Source organism: Bos mutus, chromosome 25 (genome assembly GCF_027580195.1).
Source record: "Bos mutus isolate GX-2022 chromosome 25, NWIPB_WYAK_1.1, whole genome shotgun sequence".
NCBI classification, from domain to species: Eukaryota; Metazoa; Chordata; class Mammalia; order Artiodactyla; family Bovidae; genus Bos; species Bos mutus.
In genome coordinates, this window is record NC_091641.1 from 14,992,145 (window position 1) to 15,011,985 (window position 19,841).

At 53.4% G+C, this 19,841-nt stretch overlaps 2 protein-coding genes and 1 long non-coding RNA gene across 3 annotated transcripts in view; 1 reads left to right on the forward strand and 2 right to left on the reverse strand.

Moving 5' to 3' along the window:
• Nucleotides 1-469: 469 nt before the first annotated feature.
• Nucleotides 470-5,529, reverse strand: ORAI3 (ORAI calcium release-activated calcium modulator 3). Its single transcript, XM_005886986.2, has 2 exons — nucleotides 5,078-5,529; nucleotides 470-1,942 (listed from the first exon to the last, which is right to left on the reverse strand). Exons 1-2 carry the CDS (start codon nucleotides 5,303-5,305, stop codon nucleotides 1,295-1,297), a joined length of 876 nt encoding a protein of 291 aa, XP_005887048.1. The 5' UTR covers nucleotides 5,306-5,529; the 3' UTR covers nucleotides 470-1,294.
• A 1,651-nt stretch (nucleotides 5,530-7,180) lies between these two features.
• The window catches only part of FBXL19 (F-box and leucine rich repeat protein 19), a 43,490-nt gene continuing 30,829 nt past the window's right edge, over nucleotides 7,181-19,841 (reverse strand). Inside the window, 4 exon segments of the mRNA XM_070362776.1 lie at nucleotides 7,181-7,731; nucleotides 7,839-8,057; nucleotides 13,088-13,249; nucleotides 13,350-13,513. Of these exon segments, the coding sequence (XP_070218877.1) occupies nucleotides 7,553-7,731; nucleotides 7,839-8,057; nucleotides 13,088-13,249; nucleotides 13,350-13,513 (724 nt within the window). The 3' untranslated portion in view covers nucleotides 7,181-7,552.
• Nucleotides 8,615-19,764, forward strand: LOC138985618 (uncharacterized). The gene is made up of 3 exons (XR_011462648.1): nucleotides 8,615-9,741; nucleotides 19,146-19,244; nucleotides 19,637-19,764. It is a non-coding gene; the product is annotated as an uncharacterized lncRNA (long non-coding RNA).

A 19,841-nucleotide genomic window follows, 5' to 3' on the forward strand; every position in this document is an offset into this window, starting at 1 on the left:
TTTTTAATATGCTGTCTAGGTTTGTCATAGCTTTCCTTCTAAAGAGCAAGTTTCTTTTAATTTCGTGGCTGCAGTCACTGTCTGCAGTGATTCTGGAGCCCAAAGAAAGAAAAATCTATCACTGTTTCCACTTTTCCTCCTTCTGTTTGCCATGAAGTGATGGGGCTGGATGCCATGCTCTTAGTTTTTTGAATGTTGAGTTTTAAAACAGGGTTTTCACTCCCATGCTCAATGGAAGAGATAAAGACCCTGGATTCTGTAACAAGATTGCAAAACCCTTTAGCCTAACTCAGTCTCCACATTCAGAAGCTACTGGGCCCTGTCAGCACTAGAAGGGAGTCAAGCCTGGAACCTTCCCTCCTCCACCTCTACCCTGCCCCCAGGGATACTTGCCTCTACTTGGCTCTTAAGAACAAGTCCCTGTTCCCGAGGAGGCCTCCTCTTCACTCCATTCACAGCCACAGCGACATGTGTAAAACACAATTTATTATACAAAACTAGGTGCATCAAAAATTCAGTGTCAGAAGAGTTCTGTATTCTAAGGGCTATGGAATGGACCTTCTCCCTTATCACCCCAATCCTTGCTAGGGAGTCAGGCTGGGTGCGTGGCCCCCCGGCCCTGGACCAGGAGGGTAGGAATCAATTATAGAAGCATGAGTGTGTGTCTAGGGCAGTGGGGCAGGCATTTGAACCTCCTCCAAATAGGGAAGCTCTCCCTTGGAAAGGCTGGACCTGTGCCTGGGGGAGAAACACCTAAATCCCTCTCTACCCAAATGCCAAAGGGAGAACGTGGAAATCAAAATCTGAGGATGGGGGAAAGCTTAAAAAAAAAAAAAAAGCCAACCATAAAACAGTCTACAAAAGTAAAATAAGGATTGCCTGCCTTCTGGGCCAGCTGGATGGGCGAGTATCCTTCTGACGTTCTCATTCTGTATGGGGGCAAGTGGCTAAGAGCACCGAAGGTCTGACCAGGGTCTCCCTGCCTCCCCTCTACCTGCCACAGGAGCTTGGACCAAGGACCTTCCACTTAACTCTCATTCTCTTCCCAGCCCCCTGGGTGTAGAGTAGAGCTTCCAAAACCCATGAGGCAGACTAGACAGGGAGAATCCCTGGGAATGTGGGAGCTGCCCCAAGATCTAGCCCGAAGGACCCTGAGGGCAGGAATCTGTTCTCCACCTGAGAGTGGCCACAGGAAGTAGCTCCACGCACGGCCTCAGAATGGGGTTGGTAGATCCGGGGCCTCTGACTGACCCCTGGGGCAGGCAGTGCTCTCAGCCTTGGGCTAACACCAGCCTCACACAGCCTGAAGCTCCCCCTGCAGGCGACTCAACTCCTCTAGCTCTTGCTTGTGGCGGTCGGTCTTGTGAGCCACCAAGGAGCGGTAGAAATGCAGGGCAAAGGCCACAAACACTAGCCCTACAGGTACCATGATTGCCGTGGAGGCCATGGCGGCTTGCCAGCCTGGTCCATGGGCCGCACCACTGCCACATGCTTGCCGTGGGGGGCAGGGCTCAGGGGGCTCAGCCTGTGATGGGGCTACAGAAACAGAGGACGGCTTGGAAGCTGGACTAAGGGAGGTGGCCACTGGCGGCAGCTGGGAGGCAGGTCCCACTGAGCCTGATGTGCCTAAGGGGGCCCCGATGGGCACAAACTTGACCCAGCCAACCAGGACAACTTCAGCCAGAAAAAGGAAGGTGCCCAAGGCAGTGGAGAAGCCCCAGGCCAGTTCCACGTAGCGGTGGAGTCTCTGGTGTGGAGACTGGTGGACAGAGTTGAGGTTGTGGATGTTGCTAACGGCTTCAATGTGAGGCAGCAGACAGGTGGAGACCATGAGTGCAAAGAGGTGCACAGCCACCAGCACGGTGGTGCAGGCGCTGAAGGCCACCAGCAGGCCCGGCGGGTATTCATGTTTGCTCTCCAGCTGCACCTCAACCATGGCCACCTGTGGGGACAAGAGGGGATGGGTTGAGTGTCCATAACCTCAACAGTAGAGGGCTTTTTTGCCTGTACATCACTGATGTATCCCTAAGACCTAGAACAGTGCTTAGTAGAAAGAAGGCCCCCATGCTTTAAGTGAATAAATGGACAACCTTGGCAAGGCTCTGTCCTCTTCCAGGCTTTGGTTTCCCCTCCTGGGGGGAAACTAGAGGGTTGGATGGCATGTTTCTGACCATCTTATCTTTTATAATACAGGGGCCCGGGCTTCCCTGATGGTCCAGTGGTTAAGAATCTGCCTTGCAATGCAGGGGACACGGGTTCAATCCCTGGAGGGAGAACTAAGATCCTACATGCCTTGGAGCAACTAAGCCCACGAGCTGCAAATGGAGAGTCTGTGGGCCGCAATATGTCCAATGTGCTGTAACTAACACCCAATGCAGCCAAATAAGTAAGTTTAAGATAATTTTGAAAAAGATGCACATGATTTTCACTTAAAAAAATAGGGGTTAAAAAAAGCACAGATTCTGGAGCGGGGCTGCCTGGGTTAATTTTCAGTTGTACAAACTGTAGTCTTGAGCAAGTGGTTTAGTTCTCACTGTGCCTCCCTTTCCTCATCTGGAAAATAGGGATGGATAACAGCACCTACCTGCCTTATAGGGTTGTTGTGAAAATTTAATGATACGTTTAGAGATACATCAAGTGATAAGAATAGTGTGAGGTACATAGTATGCTCAAGTAAATGTTTGCTGTTATTATTAGAGTTAACACTGAAGTCCAAGGCTGGAGTTTGCAAACTGGCACACCACAACCCAAGCCAGCTTGCAAACATGTTCTGCTTGGCTCAGACAGTGCATTTTATTTTATTTTTTTTAAGAATTGTTGCCAACTTCTAAAACTCAAGAGATTTCATGTAAATATCCCTATTTCCAGATCCTCCTGGAAATTTGGAAGATCAGATTACACCAGGCCCACATTCCTGCATGGCAACTATCAGTCAGAGTTGAGTCATGGCTGCTCCCTTTGCACAGGTGATGAGGGTCTCTTGAAAGCCACAGTCCCCACCCAGCCAACTTGACATCCATACCACCTGTGTGGTCTTTGCACATATTAGAGTTGATAAACTTGTTCTAGGGTTGTATAAATTTGGATTCTGAGCTAAACTGACTAAATTCAAATCCTGCCACGTACTTGCTGTGGAACCATAGGCAGGTGTCTTAATATTTCTGATCCTCAGTTTTCTCATTTATAAAATAGTCTTAGTAGTAGTACCTACTTTGGAGGATGATAGGAAGATGATACACATTAAACCCTTAAGCATAGTGCCTGGTACTTAGTGACGGTTCAATACAATTTATATAATGTTATTCTAACCCAGGTCACCTGAATTCCAGGATCAGGTTCTTTCCCCATGCCTGGTTCTTTCAGGATCCATTAGATTGCTCTGGGCTGGGGCAAGGAGGAAAGTGCAGAGCCGAGAGGGTAGTAGTAGGAAGGCAAGGCTGAGTATTTTGGGAAATTGGGCCGCAGCAGATGTTAGCAGTTTTCTACAGACAGTAATCTGGGCCAGGCCTGGTCTTGGTTTCTCCGGAGCCTGATTCAGCCTTGTTCATCCCTGACAGGACTGGGGCCAGTGTGACCCCCAGAACCTACTCATCTGGCCTCTTGATCCTGCAGAGAAGGTCCTGGCCCTTAAGCTGTCACCTCAGCAACCTGCAAGTTCAGAGCAGGCGGGATTGTCTCCTTGGGAACACACTGGACCATGGGGGGTTGGGGGTGGGGCAACTCCCTCAGCTGGGTCCCCAGGGCTGCTCTCCTTTCTCTGCAGTCTGTACAGGTGAAGGGGAGCATTCCCTGTCCTGAGATGACCCCACATCTGGCAGGGTGAGCTGGCCTGTGGATCCAGGACCCTCACATAGAAAACCATAGACCTAAGGATGACCCTTAGGGATAGAAATGTTCCTGCCAGTCATGCGAATACAGAGGCTGTGACAAAGAGAGGGGCAGGGACCAACTCAAACCACCCAGGGCTATGGCCCCTTTTTATCCCCATCTTGATACCCCCATTTCCATGAGGACCCCTCTCCAGCCCATTTTCTCCTTTTTCCTGTCATGATATCCTGGAAGAACAGTCCAGCGACCCTGGGTCTCAGTTCCTCCTGTATCCTTCAGCTGCTGAGTGCTCTGGCAGAGCCACCACGCACTTTGGGCCTTGGTTTCCATCAACAGGGAGTCTCAGCCATTCTGATGCGGGTCTTGCTCTGACGTGCCTGGATCCAGGATCTGATGACAAATATCAGCTCATCTTGCTTGGGGTGGCTCCCTGGCCAGCTACAGAGGGCGCGCCCTTCCACAATCTCACAATTTCCCACTGGCCAGCAATGGGGGGCGGAGGCCTGTCCCGGGTCACACAGCTGGCCACAGGCAGGAAGGAGCCAGGACCTGTGTCTGCTGATGTCTCCTCACCCTAGGACCTCCCTCAGCCTGCTTCCTGTGAGGCCTCTGCTGGACCGTTAGCTGATTAGCATCTGCCCACACTTGGAGTTTAGCTGATTAGCATCTGCCCACACTTGGAGTTTATCATCTCCAGAATCGTGCTTCCTAGACAGCTTTCTCCCCAGAGACTCCCTCACAGGTATCTTCTGAGAGCTTTCCCAGGCCACCACTAAGCACTCTTCATGTCCCCTAGGGCCTGGCCGCCCTCCTCCTGTTGGGTGACTGCTCCATCCAGTTTATTCTCACCCCCTGGATGCTTGAAGTCATCCTTCAGCCCCAACCAGCTCGGATTTGCTGTTGAGCCTGTGGTGGGGACCCAGAAACCACTTCTGCCGTATCCTGTCCCTTCTGGAGCTCTGCGCTCTGTCCTTGCGTATGTTTCCCTGTGATGTGTGTCCCCAGTGACGCGTTTAGGATTTGCTTATCCTCCTCGGGCCCAGTTTATGCTAGGAGCCACCCCCACACCCATTAAGAGAGACTTGCATAGTCCCTTGGGACCTTGTTTCCTCCCCCTACTTTTCCTTTGAAAGACCGGTCTTTCCCACTCCTCCACCCTGTCTCCCTTAGGTACCTGTTCATCTTGCCTCCGATCCGTTCCCCACCAGGGGCTTCACCCCCACCCTGTGCGCCCCTTCCCTCCCCTCACCATGGCGAAGCCCGAGAGCAGGGCAGACGTGCGGCTGGAGGCTTTGAGCTTGGCCCGGCTGAGGTAGAGGCGGCGCCAGCTGAGCGCCCGCAGCGAATGCTGACTGGCCCCCATGAGGTCCAGGTAGCCGCGATGCACGAACTCCCGGTACGTGGCCGAGCCCGCGGGGCTCTCGGCCTCCGGGTTCAGCGGGGCCTGTTCGCCCGGGTCCCCCTCGCCGCCCTTCATCCTGGGGCCGCGGCACCAAGCGGGCTGGTCCGTCAAGGCGGAGCCGAGTCGCCTCTGAGGCCCCAGCAGGGCGGGCCCAGGTCTGGGGAAGGCCCCATGCCCTGGCGGGACGAGCGGGGATGCGGGCGGCGAGCTCCCAGGAAGACGTGGCCCGGGCGGAGCAGGAAGAGCAGGCGACTGCGGGGAGCCCTAGGGGCTGAAGCCGAGGCCGAAACAGGAACTGGGGCGGAGGCGGAGCTGAGGCGGCCACATGATGGGGTGGAGCCGGGGGACCGTGGACAGAGATCCCAAGGGACCCCGAGACCCCAGTCCACCTAGGACGTCCTCTGGGTGCCTCAATCCCACTGTGATGAACGCCGAGCCCCAGTGACTGGGAGTTCCGGATCCTGGACCACTCCAGGTACACCTGCACACCTCGAATGTCCAGACTCCTAACCCTCACCTGAACAGTAAACTCAGGAGAAGTGACCCCATCTCACCCTAAAGACTGCAGGAGGCCCTGCAGCCTCAATTTCTGGAGGCCCACTTAGACCTTAGGTCCCCCAGACCCATCCAGAGAGCCCCGTCCTCCCAGACCCTCAAAGAATACTCCGGTCATCCCCCCTAACTCCCACCCTCGGCATCCCCAACGCCACAGACAACCACACGCAAACTCGGCGGCCCCGGCTGGAAGATTTTGAGTTTTATAGCAAACCGTATTGTACAGACCCGGGGCCCAGGGGCCCAGCCCGGCTGGGTCCCCCACTTATCCCTTGCTGGGCTGCCTCCTCCCCCTCCCACAAGCGGCCCCATCCTCAAGCCTTCTGCGAATCCCCAGGACCCCCTCCCCTCCGGCCTTTGGTCCACCCAGTCCCTCCCCCCCACCCGCGCACCTCCCTGTTACCTGAGGTATGTGGCTATTCCCCCCTCCCCAACATGGTCCAGTCTGGCTCCCCAGGGAGACCCGGGCTGAGGGGCGGGACCTGGCCCCTGCCCCTACCCCTGGCTCCCAAAGCCCCGCCCCCGCAGAGGAAGGGGCAGGGGAGGGCCAAGAGTCGTTACTAAGTTCCCATGGCAACTAAGAGGGGCCATTTCCAGCCTTAGCACTGGCTTTGGGAGGTGTCCATTGGCTGCTAATTCCATGGCAACCAGGAGTGGCAGTTCCCTGGGCAAATGGGATACAAGGTTCCATGACGATGAAAGAGTGGGAAGAGCCAAGCTGGAGGAGTCCCATCTTCCCCATCACTGGGCTGGCCCACCACCCCCCACCCCCACCTCAGGGTCAGGAGGGGTGGAGCTGCTCAATACAGTAAAGCGAGAGAGCCTGGGGTGGTCCAGTCCGAACTGGGCGGTCCACCAGTCCAGTCTCAGTCCAAGCTGGTCCCGTCCCCTTAAGCTCTGGCTCCCCCAGGCCCGAGGTTCCCCCGGTTCAAGTAACACTTCAGTACAGATGAATGTTCAAGTATAGTGCGGGGAGGCAGGTAGGGGGCGGGGGTACCCCTCACCACTCCCCAGGGCGCGCTGAACAGCGGGCAGGCCCGCGGGCCCCACTCCTCAAGATAGCTGCCATTGTCAGTGACGTTCAAGGAGTCAGGGCTGGGGAGAAGGAACTGAAATCCAGGGAGGGAGGAAGGAGAGGGGTGACCCCGAGGGGCTACTACCGCCCCCCTTGCACCTGCTCTTGCCCCCCGCCCCTCACTCAGCCCTGTTGCTCTCCCCTGGTTCCCCGAGTCCCCTCATCTCTGACACCTGGATCCCCAGTTGCTCCTCTGGTTTCCCTTTTTGGCCCCCCCACCCTACCCCCCCCCAATTCCAAGTATCTGGTCTTTGTTCCCTGAACCCCTGATGGTCTGCTCTCTGCCCGCCCCCCACCCCCCAGCCCATCCTCCACATCCCCCAGCCCCCTGCTCCCAGCATCCTGTGTGCAGATACTCTCCCCATTCGCCCCCCGTCAAACTGCACCTCAACCCCCCTCCCACCAGCCCTTTGGCTCAGCGCCCCCCAGTACCTCTGACCCGCTTCCCCCAGGGGATGGACAATGAAGCAGGTGGAAGGGGGAGGGGATGGGAAGAAGAGACCCCCAGAGATATCAGTGCAGGGGGTAGAGAGTGGGGGAGGCTGGCTCGAGTCCCTGGGCAGGAACCCCAAGTCGTAAAACTCAGGAATCCCAAGTCATGAGGTGGGTGACCTGGCCTCCTGGCAGGGGTGAAATGAAGGCCTGAGGTCCAGGCTCCTGATGAGTCCTGGGGGAGGGTGGGGGGCACCCAACTAGCTGTCCTTGAGAAGCAGCTTCTCTTCTGGGCAGCGGAAGGGGCCAGGGGGCCCGGCGGCTGCCAGCCGGGCACAAGCTTCCGGGGAGAGCTGGCGGCAGGAGCGCAGGTCGAGGCGGCGGAGGCGCGGGCAGCGGCGGAACAGCGGGAGGCAGTGGTCCGTGAGGCGGTGACAACCTGAGGGTGGGGCAACGGCAGCTGAGGCCAGAAGGTGAGCAGGGGGTCCACACGGACCACAGGGCCCAGGAGGCTGGAAGGATGGAGAGATAAGGGACGGCGCTTACCGGCGAGATTGAGGTGTACCAGGGTCTCTCGGAGCGGGGAGGTGGGGGCAGTGAGAAGGTGGACACTGGGATCCCCAACGTGGGCGCAGTGGCTCAGGTCCAGGGCGCTCAGCTGGGGCGCGTGGCGCAGCAGGAGCCGCAAGGAGGCATCCGTCAGCTCCAGGCCGGCCAGGCGCAGCTCTGCTACCCCCTGTAGCCGCCCTCGGCTCTCCGTTTGCCCTGCGGTGGGCAGAGAAGAGGTCACCACTGTGGGCCGCTCGCGTCCCCGCACCGGCTATGTCTGCACCCTCCTCCCTCACCACCCCCGACCTGCTCCCACTCTAAGGGAACCTCGACTTGCGTTTTCTGCGTAGCTCGTGGCTTGCTCTTCTCCCCCAAACCCATATAAGCCGCCATCATTTCATCTGTCCACTGCTCACACTGACTCCTGGGTGAGGCCTTCCACGATTATGCCATTCGGAACTATAACCTTCCACGTACTCCAACTCCTTCCCTGCACTTTCTCCTCTTTTTCTCACTGACGTGTTTTTCTCTCTCCCACTAGAACAGCAGTCCTCAACCTTTTTTCGCACATGGTTTCATGGAAGACAATTTTTCCATGGACAGGGCTGAGGGAAGGGGGGACGCTTCAGGTTGTAATGGGAGCGACAGGGAGCCATGGGGAGTGATACTGGGGGTTGGGGACCCTTGCACCAGAATGCCACTTCCAGCAAGGCAGGAATTTTTGTCTGTCTTGTTCTTGATCTATGCACAGAACCTGGGACATAAACGCCTGTCAATATACAGTCACTCATCCAACAAATGACATCCCCACCCGGACGGCCTCCTGTCCCACCTCCTCACTTATCAAAAGACAGCGATTCTCACAAGGGAGAAAGGGTGGCGGGGTGACAACCGGGAGCTGGGGCTTGACACAGATACACTGCTGATACTATGTATCAAATATGTAAGCAATGGGAACCTTCTGTACAGCTCATGGAACCTTCCCTACTCAGTGCTCTCTTGCAGCCTAAATGGGAAGGAAATCCCCAAAAGCGGGGATGTATATTTGTATACATATAGCTGATTTACTTTGCTGTACAGCAGAAACGAACACAACACTGTAGAGCAACTATACTCCGATAAAAATTAATTTAAAAAAAGAGCAGTTCTCAAATATATGAGACCACATCCCTCTTCTGCTGAAAACTCTCCAAGGGCACCTCAGGAAGTCTAATCTACGTGGGAGAACATTCAAGTTCCTACAAGGTCTCACCCCTGTCTCAGCTCCAAATTCCTCTCCCTCCTTCAGAAACACTTGAGCCAAACTCCACAGGGGACCCTGCCCAAGGCCACCTGTGTTCAGTCCCTTGCCTGGCCATGGTCCCTGGCTTTCCCATCTGAGCTCAGAGACCTCCCCTTTCTCTGTCTCTGGGGTAGAAGAGCTCCCACTCTTCATCTCTGCCCCTAAAGCTTTCCTTTATATTGTATCTACCATGATCCTGCATTTCCACTTTTGTAACTATGCTTGAGCACGCACTATAGGCCAGGCAGCGGCTAAGTGGCAGTCTGCCCCTAGCCCAGTGGCTCTCCAATTAGAGGAGAGAGAGAAAGAAAAAACGAGAGAGAGAGAGAGAGAGACAGAGACTGACTTCTGTACCTCCCTGGGCTGCTGGGTGAAACCAATCGCTGGTCCCGCCCCCAGGGAGTCTAACAAGTTTTCCTGGGACTTCCCTGGAGGTCCAGGTTAAGACTCTCTGCTTCTCCTGCGTGGGGCATAGGTTCAATCTTTGGTTGGGAAACTAAGATCCTGCATGCCACACAGCATGGTCAAAAAAAATCCAGACAAAGGAAAAACCAAGTTCTCCAGCAACGCTGAGCTGCCGGTCCCGAGACCACGCTTTAGGAACCACAGCCTCGGGAGGTAAGTTTTCTGATCATCATTCCTGTTTACAGATGAGAACACTCAGGCTTACATCCCCAAGCCAGCTACTCAAGATCACATGACTGTGGATGAACAGAGCCAAGACACCAGGCCTTGTGACTCACAAGTCCTAACTCTTAACCACAATGCTATCAGCTTTCCAGGCCCCAGCCTCACCCTGAAATAAATAAACTAGATCATACGACCCCAAGTCAGGGAACTAGCCTGCACGAGTGTTTTATGGATCTGCAAAGTGCTCACATTTTTCTTAATGACTGATGCTATGTAAGAGGTGTGTCTTAGTCGCTCACTCCTGTCCGACCCCATGGATTGTAACCTACCAGGCTGCTCTGTCCATAGAATTCTCCAGGCAAGAATACTGGAGTGGGTAGCCATTCCCTTCTCCAGGGGATCCTCCTGACTCAGGGATCAAACTCGGGTCTCCCACATTGCGGGCAGATTCTTTACCATCTGAGCCACCAGGGATGCTACATAAAAGGGCATTTTTATAAAGAAATTTTGATGTGGAGCTTTTCCCTGAAAAATTGTAAGATCTAGCATCACTGGGCTACCCCATTCACCCCACGATGATGCTGAAGCTAGGTGGTAAGGTGTACTCCCTAACATCCTGCACCAAGCTCACCACTTCTGTAACCTGCCAGGCCACCTCTGGGCACCTACTTGGCAAGCTCTGAATTCTCTCCTTTTCTCCTTGAGGAGCTGGGAGCCTGGAGAGGGGATATACCTGCTGATGCCCTCAACCTCAGGCCACAGCTAAAGGCCAACAGAGGGAAGCGGAGGAAAGAGAGGTCTCGTGTGGCTAGGGCAAGGCAAGTGGGCTCAAGAAGGATTTCACTGAGGTGGGCCTTTAGGGATTTATTTGAATGAGAAGGAATGGCGAAGGGAAGGGTAGCCAGGCAGAGAACAGCAGGGGCAAAAGCAAGGAAGAAGGAAAACTCGCAGTGTTGATCCAGGGACGCCACATGAGGACAGGAAGCCAAGGGGACAGAGGTGGGCGTACAGGATTTCCATGGTGCTCCAGCGGTTAAGAATCCGCCTGCCCATACTGGGGACATGGATTCAATCCCTGGTGCAGAAAGATCCCACATGCCAAGGAGCAACTGAGCCCGTGAGCCACTACTGAGCCCAAGCACCAAAACTACTGAAGCCCATGTGCCCTAGAGCCCCTGCTCTGCAACAAGAGAAGCCACCGCAATGAGAAGCCTGTGCATTGCAACAAAGAGTAGCTCCCGCTTGCTGCAACTAGAGAAAGCCCGAGTGAAGCCAACAAAGACCTAGTGTGGCCAAGGGGGAAAGAAAAAGTGGGTAGAGTCTCAAGGAGCATGTTAGGCTTGGGGGGGCCTGGATGGCTCACCTTTGCGAGCTCGTGATAAAGGAGCTTAGACTGAAGTCAATTCAAGCAGAAGATGGAGTTGGCCTGCCAGGCAACCAGCACATTCTCACCTCACAGAATGCACTGTTCTCAACGCTCAGTCCAGCTTCAGGAAGAGAGGGCCACGGGTGGGTGCTCAGATTTGGCCTGGCCTATGTGACCTGCAGCTGTCACTCAAGACCTCTGGGGCCTCACCCAGAAATCCTAGTTCCTTCTCTATCCTAGTTCCTTCCCCTTCCAAAACTGCTGTGAGGGGGATGGGGTGGCAAGAAAGGAGCCATGAAAGAGAATTGCCAAAGCAAGGTGCTGGGCTGAGTTGACAGTCCGTGACCTCATGGAGCTTAAGAACCTTGTAGGAGACAGATTTTAACCAAATAATTTCACCACTGTACAGTGATATGCTAGGAGGGGACTGCTCTCTGGAAGAGGGACTCTCATCTCAATGCAGGAAGAGATCTTGGAGGGCTTCTAGGAGGAAATGACATTGATGCTGAGGCCTAAAAAGCGATTGGGTATCAGGCGAGGAGGATAGAGCATTCTAGGCAAAGAGGAGTGAGCAAAGGCCCTGGGGCTGGAGGAAACTTGGCAAGGAGGCTGAGGTGGCTGAAATGTAAGGATAGCATAGCTTAGTGGGAGCCAGACCAGTGGCCTTATCGACCATGGCAAAATACTGATCTGCATCCAAAGAGCACCAGGGAACAACAAGAACGAGTGGAGAACATGGGGTGACGTGGACAGGCCTGATCTTCTGGGTGGTTCCCCTGGCTTCATTATGGAGAACAGACTGGTGGGGACCAAAGAAAATGCTGAGTATCCCAGCTCCTGGCTACAACTAGATGAAGAGCTCCAGGCGTCAGCACTCCTACCTCACACCTCAATAGGACCCCCAAAGTGACCAGGTTGGTGCTTACCAGACCAGCCCCAGTTCCCAGCATCCCCTCTTTGCCAGCATGGTTCCCAGGCCTCACAAAACTGCTTATTCCTTCACACTCCCTGGGAAAACCCTGTCTCTTTCAGGACTCAATTCAAATAGCACCTCCTTAAGAATGGCTTTTCTCATCGCCCTCCTTCCCCACCTCCCCACCCCTGCACAACCACAGCCATTACCATGTCATGCCCTTCTATTTCTGCATGACTGGGGTTCCACCAGGGTGGGGAATGGGGCTTACTCAGTTTGAGGTCTCCAGGCCCTACCCAGGGCCAGGCCCAGAGGCTATGTGCCATGAAGCTGACTTTATCTGGTGGCAGGGACCAGGGCCTGAGCAGGGTGAAGAGGTGGCTGGGGTCTGACTCAGGAAATGTAACCACCACCTCCACACAACCTTGCAAGTCAGCTGGCTCCCTCGTTTCTGCTCTGCTCCCTCAGAAAAGTCCTCATCGTTTCACTTCAGGGCAAGAGGATCTAGGGGCCAATTCTACTGCTCAATCATATCTTTGCTGGGCCCACACATGAATTTTAAAAAGAATCTGAATTACGTGCCATCATTTAAAAACCAGGATATTTCACAGAAGATCCTTTGGCTCCTCTTGACAAATGGAACTGACCAGCCACCCCAGGCCTGTGTTCTTCCACAGTGGTCCCACTGCTCCCCTGGGAGAAGTCTCCCCAGTAGTGCCCACCACACCGAGATTTCGCTCACAATCCCCTGGCTTCTCCTAGAATTCTGTGTCATCCTCCTGTCCCACACTGCATTTCATCTCCTAATTATCTTCCCCTCTGGGAGTCAGGGGCTACATCTTCCTTATCCCATCCCCTCAGCTCTGATCACAGGCCCAGCACACGCAGTAAAGTGAATGAATGAACATGGGCCAAGCAGGACCTGTCTCCTCAATCTCAAGCTCTATCCGTTCTTCAAATCCTTTCAACACCCAGCAGGAGTCAAAAGAGACCGTGGAGGCCTCATCCCCCAGCCTGTCCAACCCCTCCTACAAAGGAGCCAAAAGAGGCCACACCTGGTTTGGTGTCTGGCGGAGGCAGCAGCAGCTCGCGGAGCTGGGAGTCTTTAACATCCTCGATCCAGCGGAGGTCCAGGAGCCGCAGGGCCGGCAGTGGGGCTGAGCCCAGGGCAGAGACAGAGAGCCAGGAGCAGCCAGAGAGCACCAGCTCCTGCAGGCCTGGGGGAGGGGGGAGGTCCCCGGAAACAGGTGCTAGGAGGGCTCTGTCCCCGGTCTGTTCCCTTCCCTCACCCCGCCCCACCTCACCACCCAGCACTACCTTGCAGTCGGTTCAGAAGCCACATGAGCTGCTTCTTGGAGACACCCGTCCAGCTGAGGTCCAGGGCTCTAGGCTGGCGGCGAACCACACCACTAAGCATGGGCGGGGTCAGTGACTTCCTCCGGCTCAGGTCCATTCGAGGCCACAGACGCTTGTCGTAGCACCTGTTGGCCACAGGGGGGAGACAGAGACCTCAATCCTCAGCTCACAGTCTCAGGGAACCCACAATCCCCACCCTGGTTCACCCCAGTTCTCTCCTGGGCCATACCAAACAGCAGGGGTGGGCAGGAAGCCCCAGGACCCAGGCCAAGAACACTGGGTTTGGGGTTCAACTCCATCACTAATTGGATGTGAGATCTTTGGCAAGCCCATCCCTCTCCCTGGGCCTCAGGCCTTGTTTATAACACAAAAAGTGATAGTCAACAGGTGGGCCTTGCCCACGAGGTGGTTATAAGATCAAATGGGGTCATTACAGTTAGTGGACCTTACAGGGACTTTCCTGGCGGTCCAGTGGTTAAGAATCTGCCTTCCAACGCAGGAGACATGGGTCCGATCCTTGGTCGGGGCACTAAGATCCCACATGCCGTGGGGCAACTAAGCCCATGTACTGCACTAGAGAGCCGGCACGGAGCACCTGGATAAGCTGCGTGCCACAACTACTGAGGCTGTGTGCTCTAGAGCCTGAGCATCACAACTAAAGAAGGCCTCACCTGCAGTGAAGACCCAGCCCAACCAAAAACAGAAAAAAATCCATAGTGAGTGGGCCTAAAGCTTCCAAAGCATTGTGCCAAGGACACACACACGCTACACGCTGTATTTGATGGAGACCCAGAGAGATCCAGCAGCAGCCCCCATCCCCTGCCTTGGGCTTCTCACCAGTTATGGTGGCTGTGGGTACTTCTCAACCTCTACTAATTTCCGCCCGTGATCCACGTTTGCTCATCCTGAGGACCAGCTGCCCAGGGCTTGACTTACTAGTCTGTGATTTCTGTGAGCCTCCAGCCAGAATGGAGACTTCACAAGGGCAGCCCTGGCTTCTTCCCCTCAGCACCCCCAGTGCTCAGTACCGAGCCAGGTGCGTAGTTTACCTGCTGTACATCTGTTGCATGAACGGATGCTCCCAAGCCAAATGTGAACCACCCAAAGCTCCCACGGAGCACCCCTACCACACACTTCATTTATGGCTTCCCAGTGATTCACTCAGTCAGTGTTTATGGAAGGCCTAGCAGGTCCCAGTTGTTGAAACTACAAAGATGAATGAGGCCTGCATAAAGTGAAATGGGTTGGTCTCCAGCAACTCTGACAGCCTTGATGAGACCAACATGCAGGAAAGTGGAGAAGGGCTTCCCAAACTGATGTTACTAGGGAACCTTCCCCATCTCTGCCAAAGTCATCTACTAATATACTGTAGTATAGGGTGGGCCAAAAAGTTCATTCAGGTTGCCCCCCACGTAAGCTGTTATGGAAAATCAAACAAATTTTTTTTGGCCAACCCCATACACTAAAGTTCCTCGAGATGTGGTCTGAAAAGTTTCTTTAGTACAGTAGTCCAAAGCCATGTCAGAAAGTTCCCACTGGGCGAGATGAACTGTATCAAAGCAGCAGGGGTGGGGAGGGGAACCAGGAAGCTGTCTCTTATCTCTCTCCCAGCCCTGCTTCTGGGAGGCTTTCCCTTCAGGAAGCCGTGGGCTGGGGCAGAGATGCCCAAACTCCAGTCATTCAGTATCAACTTATCTGCAGAATGTAAATTTATCTTTAAATCAATTCTTAAAACCAGCATTTGCACTGAAAACCAGTATTGTTTCACATACATATGTTATACTTAGACATAAACACCATAAAAACAGACCAGGATTATTAAATTCTAGCTAGGTGTTGCTATGGCTTTTGGCTGCCATATAAAGACTATTTTTGTTAAACAGGGAGATAAGAATTAGAAAAGTTGTCAAGTGTTAAAGAATCCGCTGGCCAATGCAGGAAATGTATGAGACGCAGGTTCGATCCCTGGGTCAGGAAGATGCCCTGGAGGAGGAAATGGCAACCCACTCTAAGATTCTTGCCTGGAAAATTTCATGGACAGAGGAGTCTGGTGGACTACAGCCCATAGGGTTCCAAAGAGTGGACACAACTGAGCGTGCACGCATCCGAAAGATATAATAGCACCCAATGGAGGAAATTTCTTTTCAAAACTATTAATAATAGAACGATCAAGCCAAGTTTTTGTGCCACTTGCCAACTCTCAGGCAAACTCCGGAACCCTTGGGTGACATTTTAGGGAAAGCTGGAAACACATATACCAAGGCTCTGATCCAAAAAACTCCACCCTCTGTCCCACCTGCCACCTCCTACCATTTCCCTTCCTCTTCTGGCATTCTAGCCTCTCCCTCTCCTGGTTCCACCCACTCAAACAATAAACACTTGCAAATCTCTCCCATTCTAAACAGGAAAAGAAAAAAAAAAAAAACTACCCACCTTCAATCCAGCTTCTGCCCCTAGGTTCTGGCCCTTGTCTCCTTCCACTCAGTGAAATCACATTCCATCCAAAATTTCTCTCTGCTCACTCTGACCCAGTCATGAGTTCCAGCTCAACTGTCACCACCAACCTGAAGCCCTCCTGGATCTTATGTGGCTAGTTGGGAACCCTTCCCTCCAAGGGCACACACAGGCCACCAGCTATCTGTACACTGCACTCCGCAAGAGCCAAGCCAAACCACCTGCTTACCAACAGACACCTGCTATCTGGTGCCAACCCATTTTGGCACATGTTTGTCTTTGATGGAACTGCCAACCAACCCAGATCCCTCAGGGCTCAGCTCCAGTGCTTCCTCTTCCAGGAAGTCTCTCCTGATTTTTCTTGGCTGCAGCTAATTTGTCCCTTTGCCCTTGGATGACCAGAACACTGGGTTTAAATCTCAGAGTGGCAGCCAACAGTCACCGAGGGCCCCCTACAGATACTAAGTGTCGAGACGCTGAACAGTGAGGAAACAGGGGAGGCAGCCGAGTCTTACAGTAACTGGGACAACAAGGGACATGATAAGAGCCGGTGAGAAACTAGGTCGGGGAGGTTCCTGGGGAGACAATGCCAGATCTGAGACTTGAAGGAAGGCAACAGTTGGGGCTTCCCTAGCTAGCGGTCCAGTGGTTAGGACTCTGCGCTTCCACTGCAGGGGGCACAGGTTTGAAACCTGCTCAGGGAACTAAGATCCTGCACGCTGCACAGCACGAGTTAATTCTATCGAGGGGAGGAGGAAGAAGATTTGAGTTTAGATAAGGAAGAACCAGTGTCCTGGCCAAGTACACAGAAAAAAAAAAAAAAAAAAGGGAGAGCTCTGAGAATCTTGGGCAGTAGGAACAAAAGGCAATTCATCATCTCACCTTAACAATGAGGATGACGAAACACGAATACCTGAACACCTCATGTTCACCCATGAAAACCCATGTTCACCAAGGGTTTACTACGTTCTACGCATTACACATTTAACTTCACAACTGCCCTAGGAGGTGAATACTATAATCACCATCTCGTTTTTAGAGGTCAGGAAAATGAGGTCCAGGGAGGTTAGAAGACTGATTTCAAGGTACAACTTCGATTACATGGTAGCAGACCCAGGTGGTAGAGCAAGCTGGTCTGGATCGAGAGCTCTGACATGCAGAAGAGGCAGGGGTGAGGCTACGGAGGAGGGCCAGCCCAGGGTAGGGGTGTCTTGGCCAGGAAGGCTGGAATGCCAGGCTGGATGAACATGGGCACAGAGCTCCAAAGCGCGGAGTGTGAGCGGTGGGGATCGAAGCCCCAGCTCTGCCGCCTCTGTGCTCGGAGTGACCTTAGGCAAGTCACTTGCTCTCTCTGGGCCTCATTTTCCAAACCATAAAATGGTGTAAAAGCAGCACTGATTTCACAGGTTTGCTGCAAAAATGAAGGGAGAGTACATTAACTCATTTCATTTTTTAAAAATAGTGATTTAAAATAATTAAACGAAAGATGTTTAAAAAAAGGCGGGGGGAGAGACGATGCAGAGGAAGTGTTTAGCGCAGTCACCATTCTTGTCCAAATGTCCAACAGGACCATGGAAGTTTGTTGTGAGGGTAACAGGGGGCCGTAGACAGGTTCTTTCTAGACTAGTGTATGCATGTTCAGTCACTAAGTCGTGTCTGATTCTTTGCAACCCTATGAACCAGGTTCTTCCTGGTTCATAGGAATTTTCCAGGGAAGAATACTGGAGCAGGCTGCCATTTCCTTCTCCTGGGGATCTTCCTGATCTAGGGAATCGAACCCACATCTCCTGCACTAGTAGGCACAATCTTTACCACTGAGTCACCTGGGAAGCCCTCTTCCTAGACTAGAAAATTACACTTAGGTAAGAGGTTGGAAGAAGTCCAAGGCCAAGGCATCCATCACCCACGGGACGCCGAGCCTGATGACCAAATGCCCTACCCCACTCACTTTACCCTTGACTCCAGACACCCCTGACCAACTCAGCCCACCTCCAAAGTTGAGTCCAAAACCTCCCTCTTGCAGAGGCCCTCTGGGGCCACAGAGCTAGACCAGCCAAAACTGCTACCCGTAAGGACTTCACAGCTTCCCAGGCTCCAACCCAAGCCACTTCTTCCGTATCAGCTTTCTGGGCTCCTTGCTGGCACTGAGGTCCTTCCATGCGTCCATCAGTGTTTAGTCCCAAGTCCAGCTGCCTTGACCAGACAGTGTAGTGCCTTCCTTGCTCATTTCCAGCGAAGTCTCCCCCCTCTTCCCTGGGACTCCGCAACTCCCCCAGGCCTCGCCTCCCCCTACGACCCCACCTCCCTCCCGACCTAGGCAGATCACTGTGCCTGCCATTTCCAAGAGAAGATGGAAGCCATCCGACGGGAAAGCCTGCAACTTCCTGCTCTCCCACCTACAAATTTCTATCCAGCTCCACCTTCGCTGCCCCTTTTTCACACTCCAACCCGATTTCCTCACTTTCATTCACTAGACAAGTGTTTTTTCAGTACCTCCTGTATGCCGGGTATCCTAGAAACTAGGGACACAGCAGAGAACAAACAGATCAAGTCCACCCTCAATTCCAGGCAACCTGGCTCCAGTGCCCTCCCCGCCACAGCACAGCAGAAGACAGCCAGGCCTCTTTGGAGCCAAATCCAATGGACACTTCTGGTCCTTGATCTCCCGTGACCTCTCGCCAACACCCACCCCTGTTCCCTCCTCAATCTCTCCTTCGGGACACATTCTGCTCCCAATCCCCTCCCAAGTCTCTGGCTGTTCTAACTCACAAGTGCTGACACTGATTTCTGGCCTCTTCCTTGAAGCTGCTATCTATAGGTTAAAAACTCCCCAACTTGGATCTTTCTTTTTAGCAACAGACCTGTACCTCCACGTGCTCTCCTGTTAGTGCCTGATGGGCCCAAAGGCCTTTCAGACCAAACCTAGCAAATGCGAGCACTTGGCCTGACCCTGGAACCTGCTCCCACTAACTATTCCCAAGCTTGTGCCATGATCTTGCTGCCCATCCAGGCTCATGGACCAGAAACACAGCTGCATGTCACCCTACTGCCTCCACGTCCATTTAGTCACCAAATCCAAGTCATCCTGCTTCCTAACAAGTCTCAACTCCTGTCCCTCCTCTTCATCCCCACAGGCCCTGCCTCTGTGCCCAGGTTGACAGAGCCTCTGGACTAGTCCCACTGTGCCCTCTCAGGCCCTTGTTCAGCCCTACCCTCATTCTACTCATCCAAAACCACCATTTTGTTGAGCATTTAGCACCCTTTAGCGATGGTGCTAAAATCACCTCATTTCATCCCTACTAGGTACTGATATGAACCCAGACTACAGATAAGAAAACTGAGGCCCTGATAGGTACAGCAATCCACCCATGGCCACTCATCCAAGAAGTACAGGAGTCACAGGTGAGAAACCCATGGGGACTAGACTCCTAGGCCCAAGCAGAAAACCACCATCCAGTCCAGCTTCTCTGCTTTGTCCACCTGCAGTCACGAGTCTCCCCTTGAGACAGAAATTGGGTCTTCATCAGTTCTGGGTCCCAGGTATCAAGCACAGGGCTGGCCCTGACCAAGAGGCCTTGGCAAACGTTTCCCCAATGACTACTAGAGGCGGAGGAGGTGATCCCAGCAACTGCTGTAACTACTTGTTTCTATTATGTGGCAGGTTGACTGAAAACTCTTCAAGGGCACAGATCTGAGTTCCCAGAATGTTAAAAGTCTGTGCTTTCAGTAAATATTTGTAGCTGAACCAGTGATAAGGATTGCTGTTAAGGCACTAAGAAGTTTCTATTTCCTAGGTACAGTCCTCGATTCTTGGTTGTATCAGCTCACAAAAACACTCATGAAGTAAATGCCTTGGTTCCCGTTTTAACAGATGAAGACACTGATGCACAAACTGATGTACAGAGAAGGAACTAGCCTGACTGTGTACAGCTCAGCAGAGAAAGATTCAACTACGGAGGACTTTTCCTGGGGGTCCAGGTTCAAACCCTGGTCAGAGAA

What these genes read in the sequence shown, in the direction of transcription:
- ORAI3 (XM_005886986.2), bottom strand. Translation starts at nt 5,305, where the DNA reads ATGAAGGGCGGCGAGGGGGACCCGGGCGAACAGGCCCCGCTGAACCCG. An exon ending in TGCTCTCGGGCTTCGCCATG is followed by an intron (nt 1,943 to 5,077) that starts GTGAGGGGAGGG and finishes TTGTCCCCACAG; the next exon opens with GTGGCCATGGTTGAGGTGCA.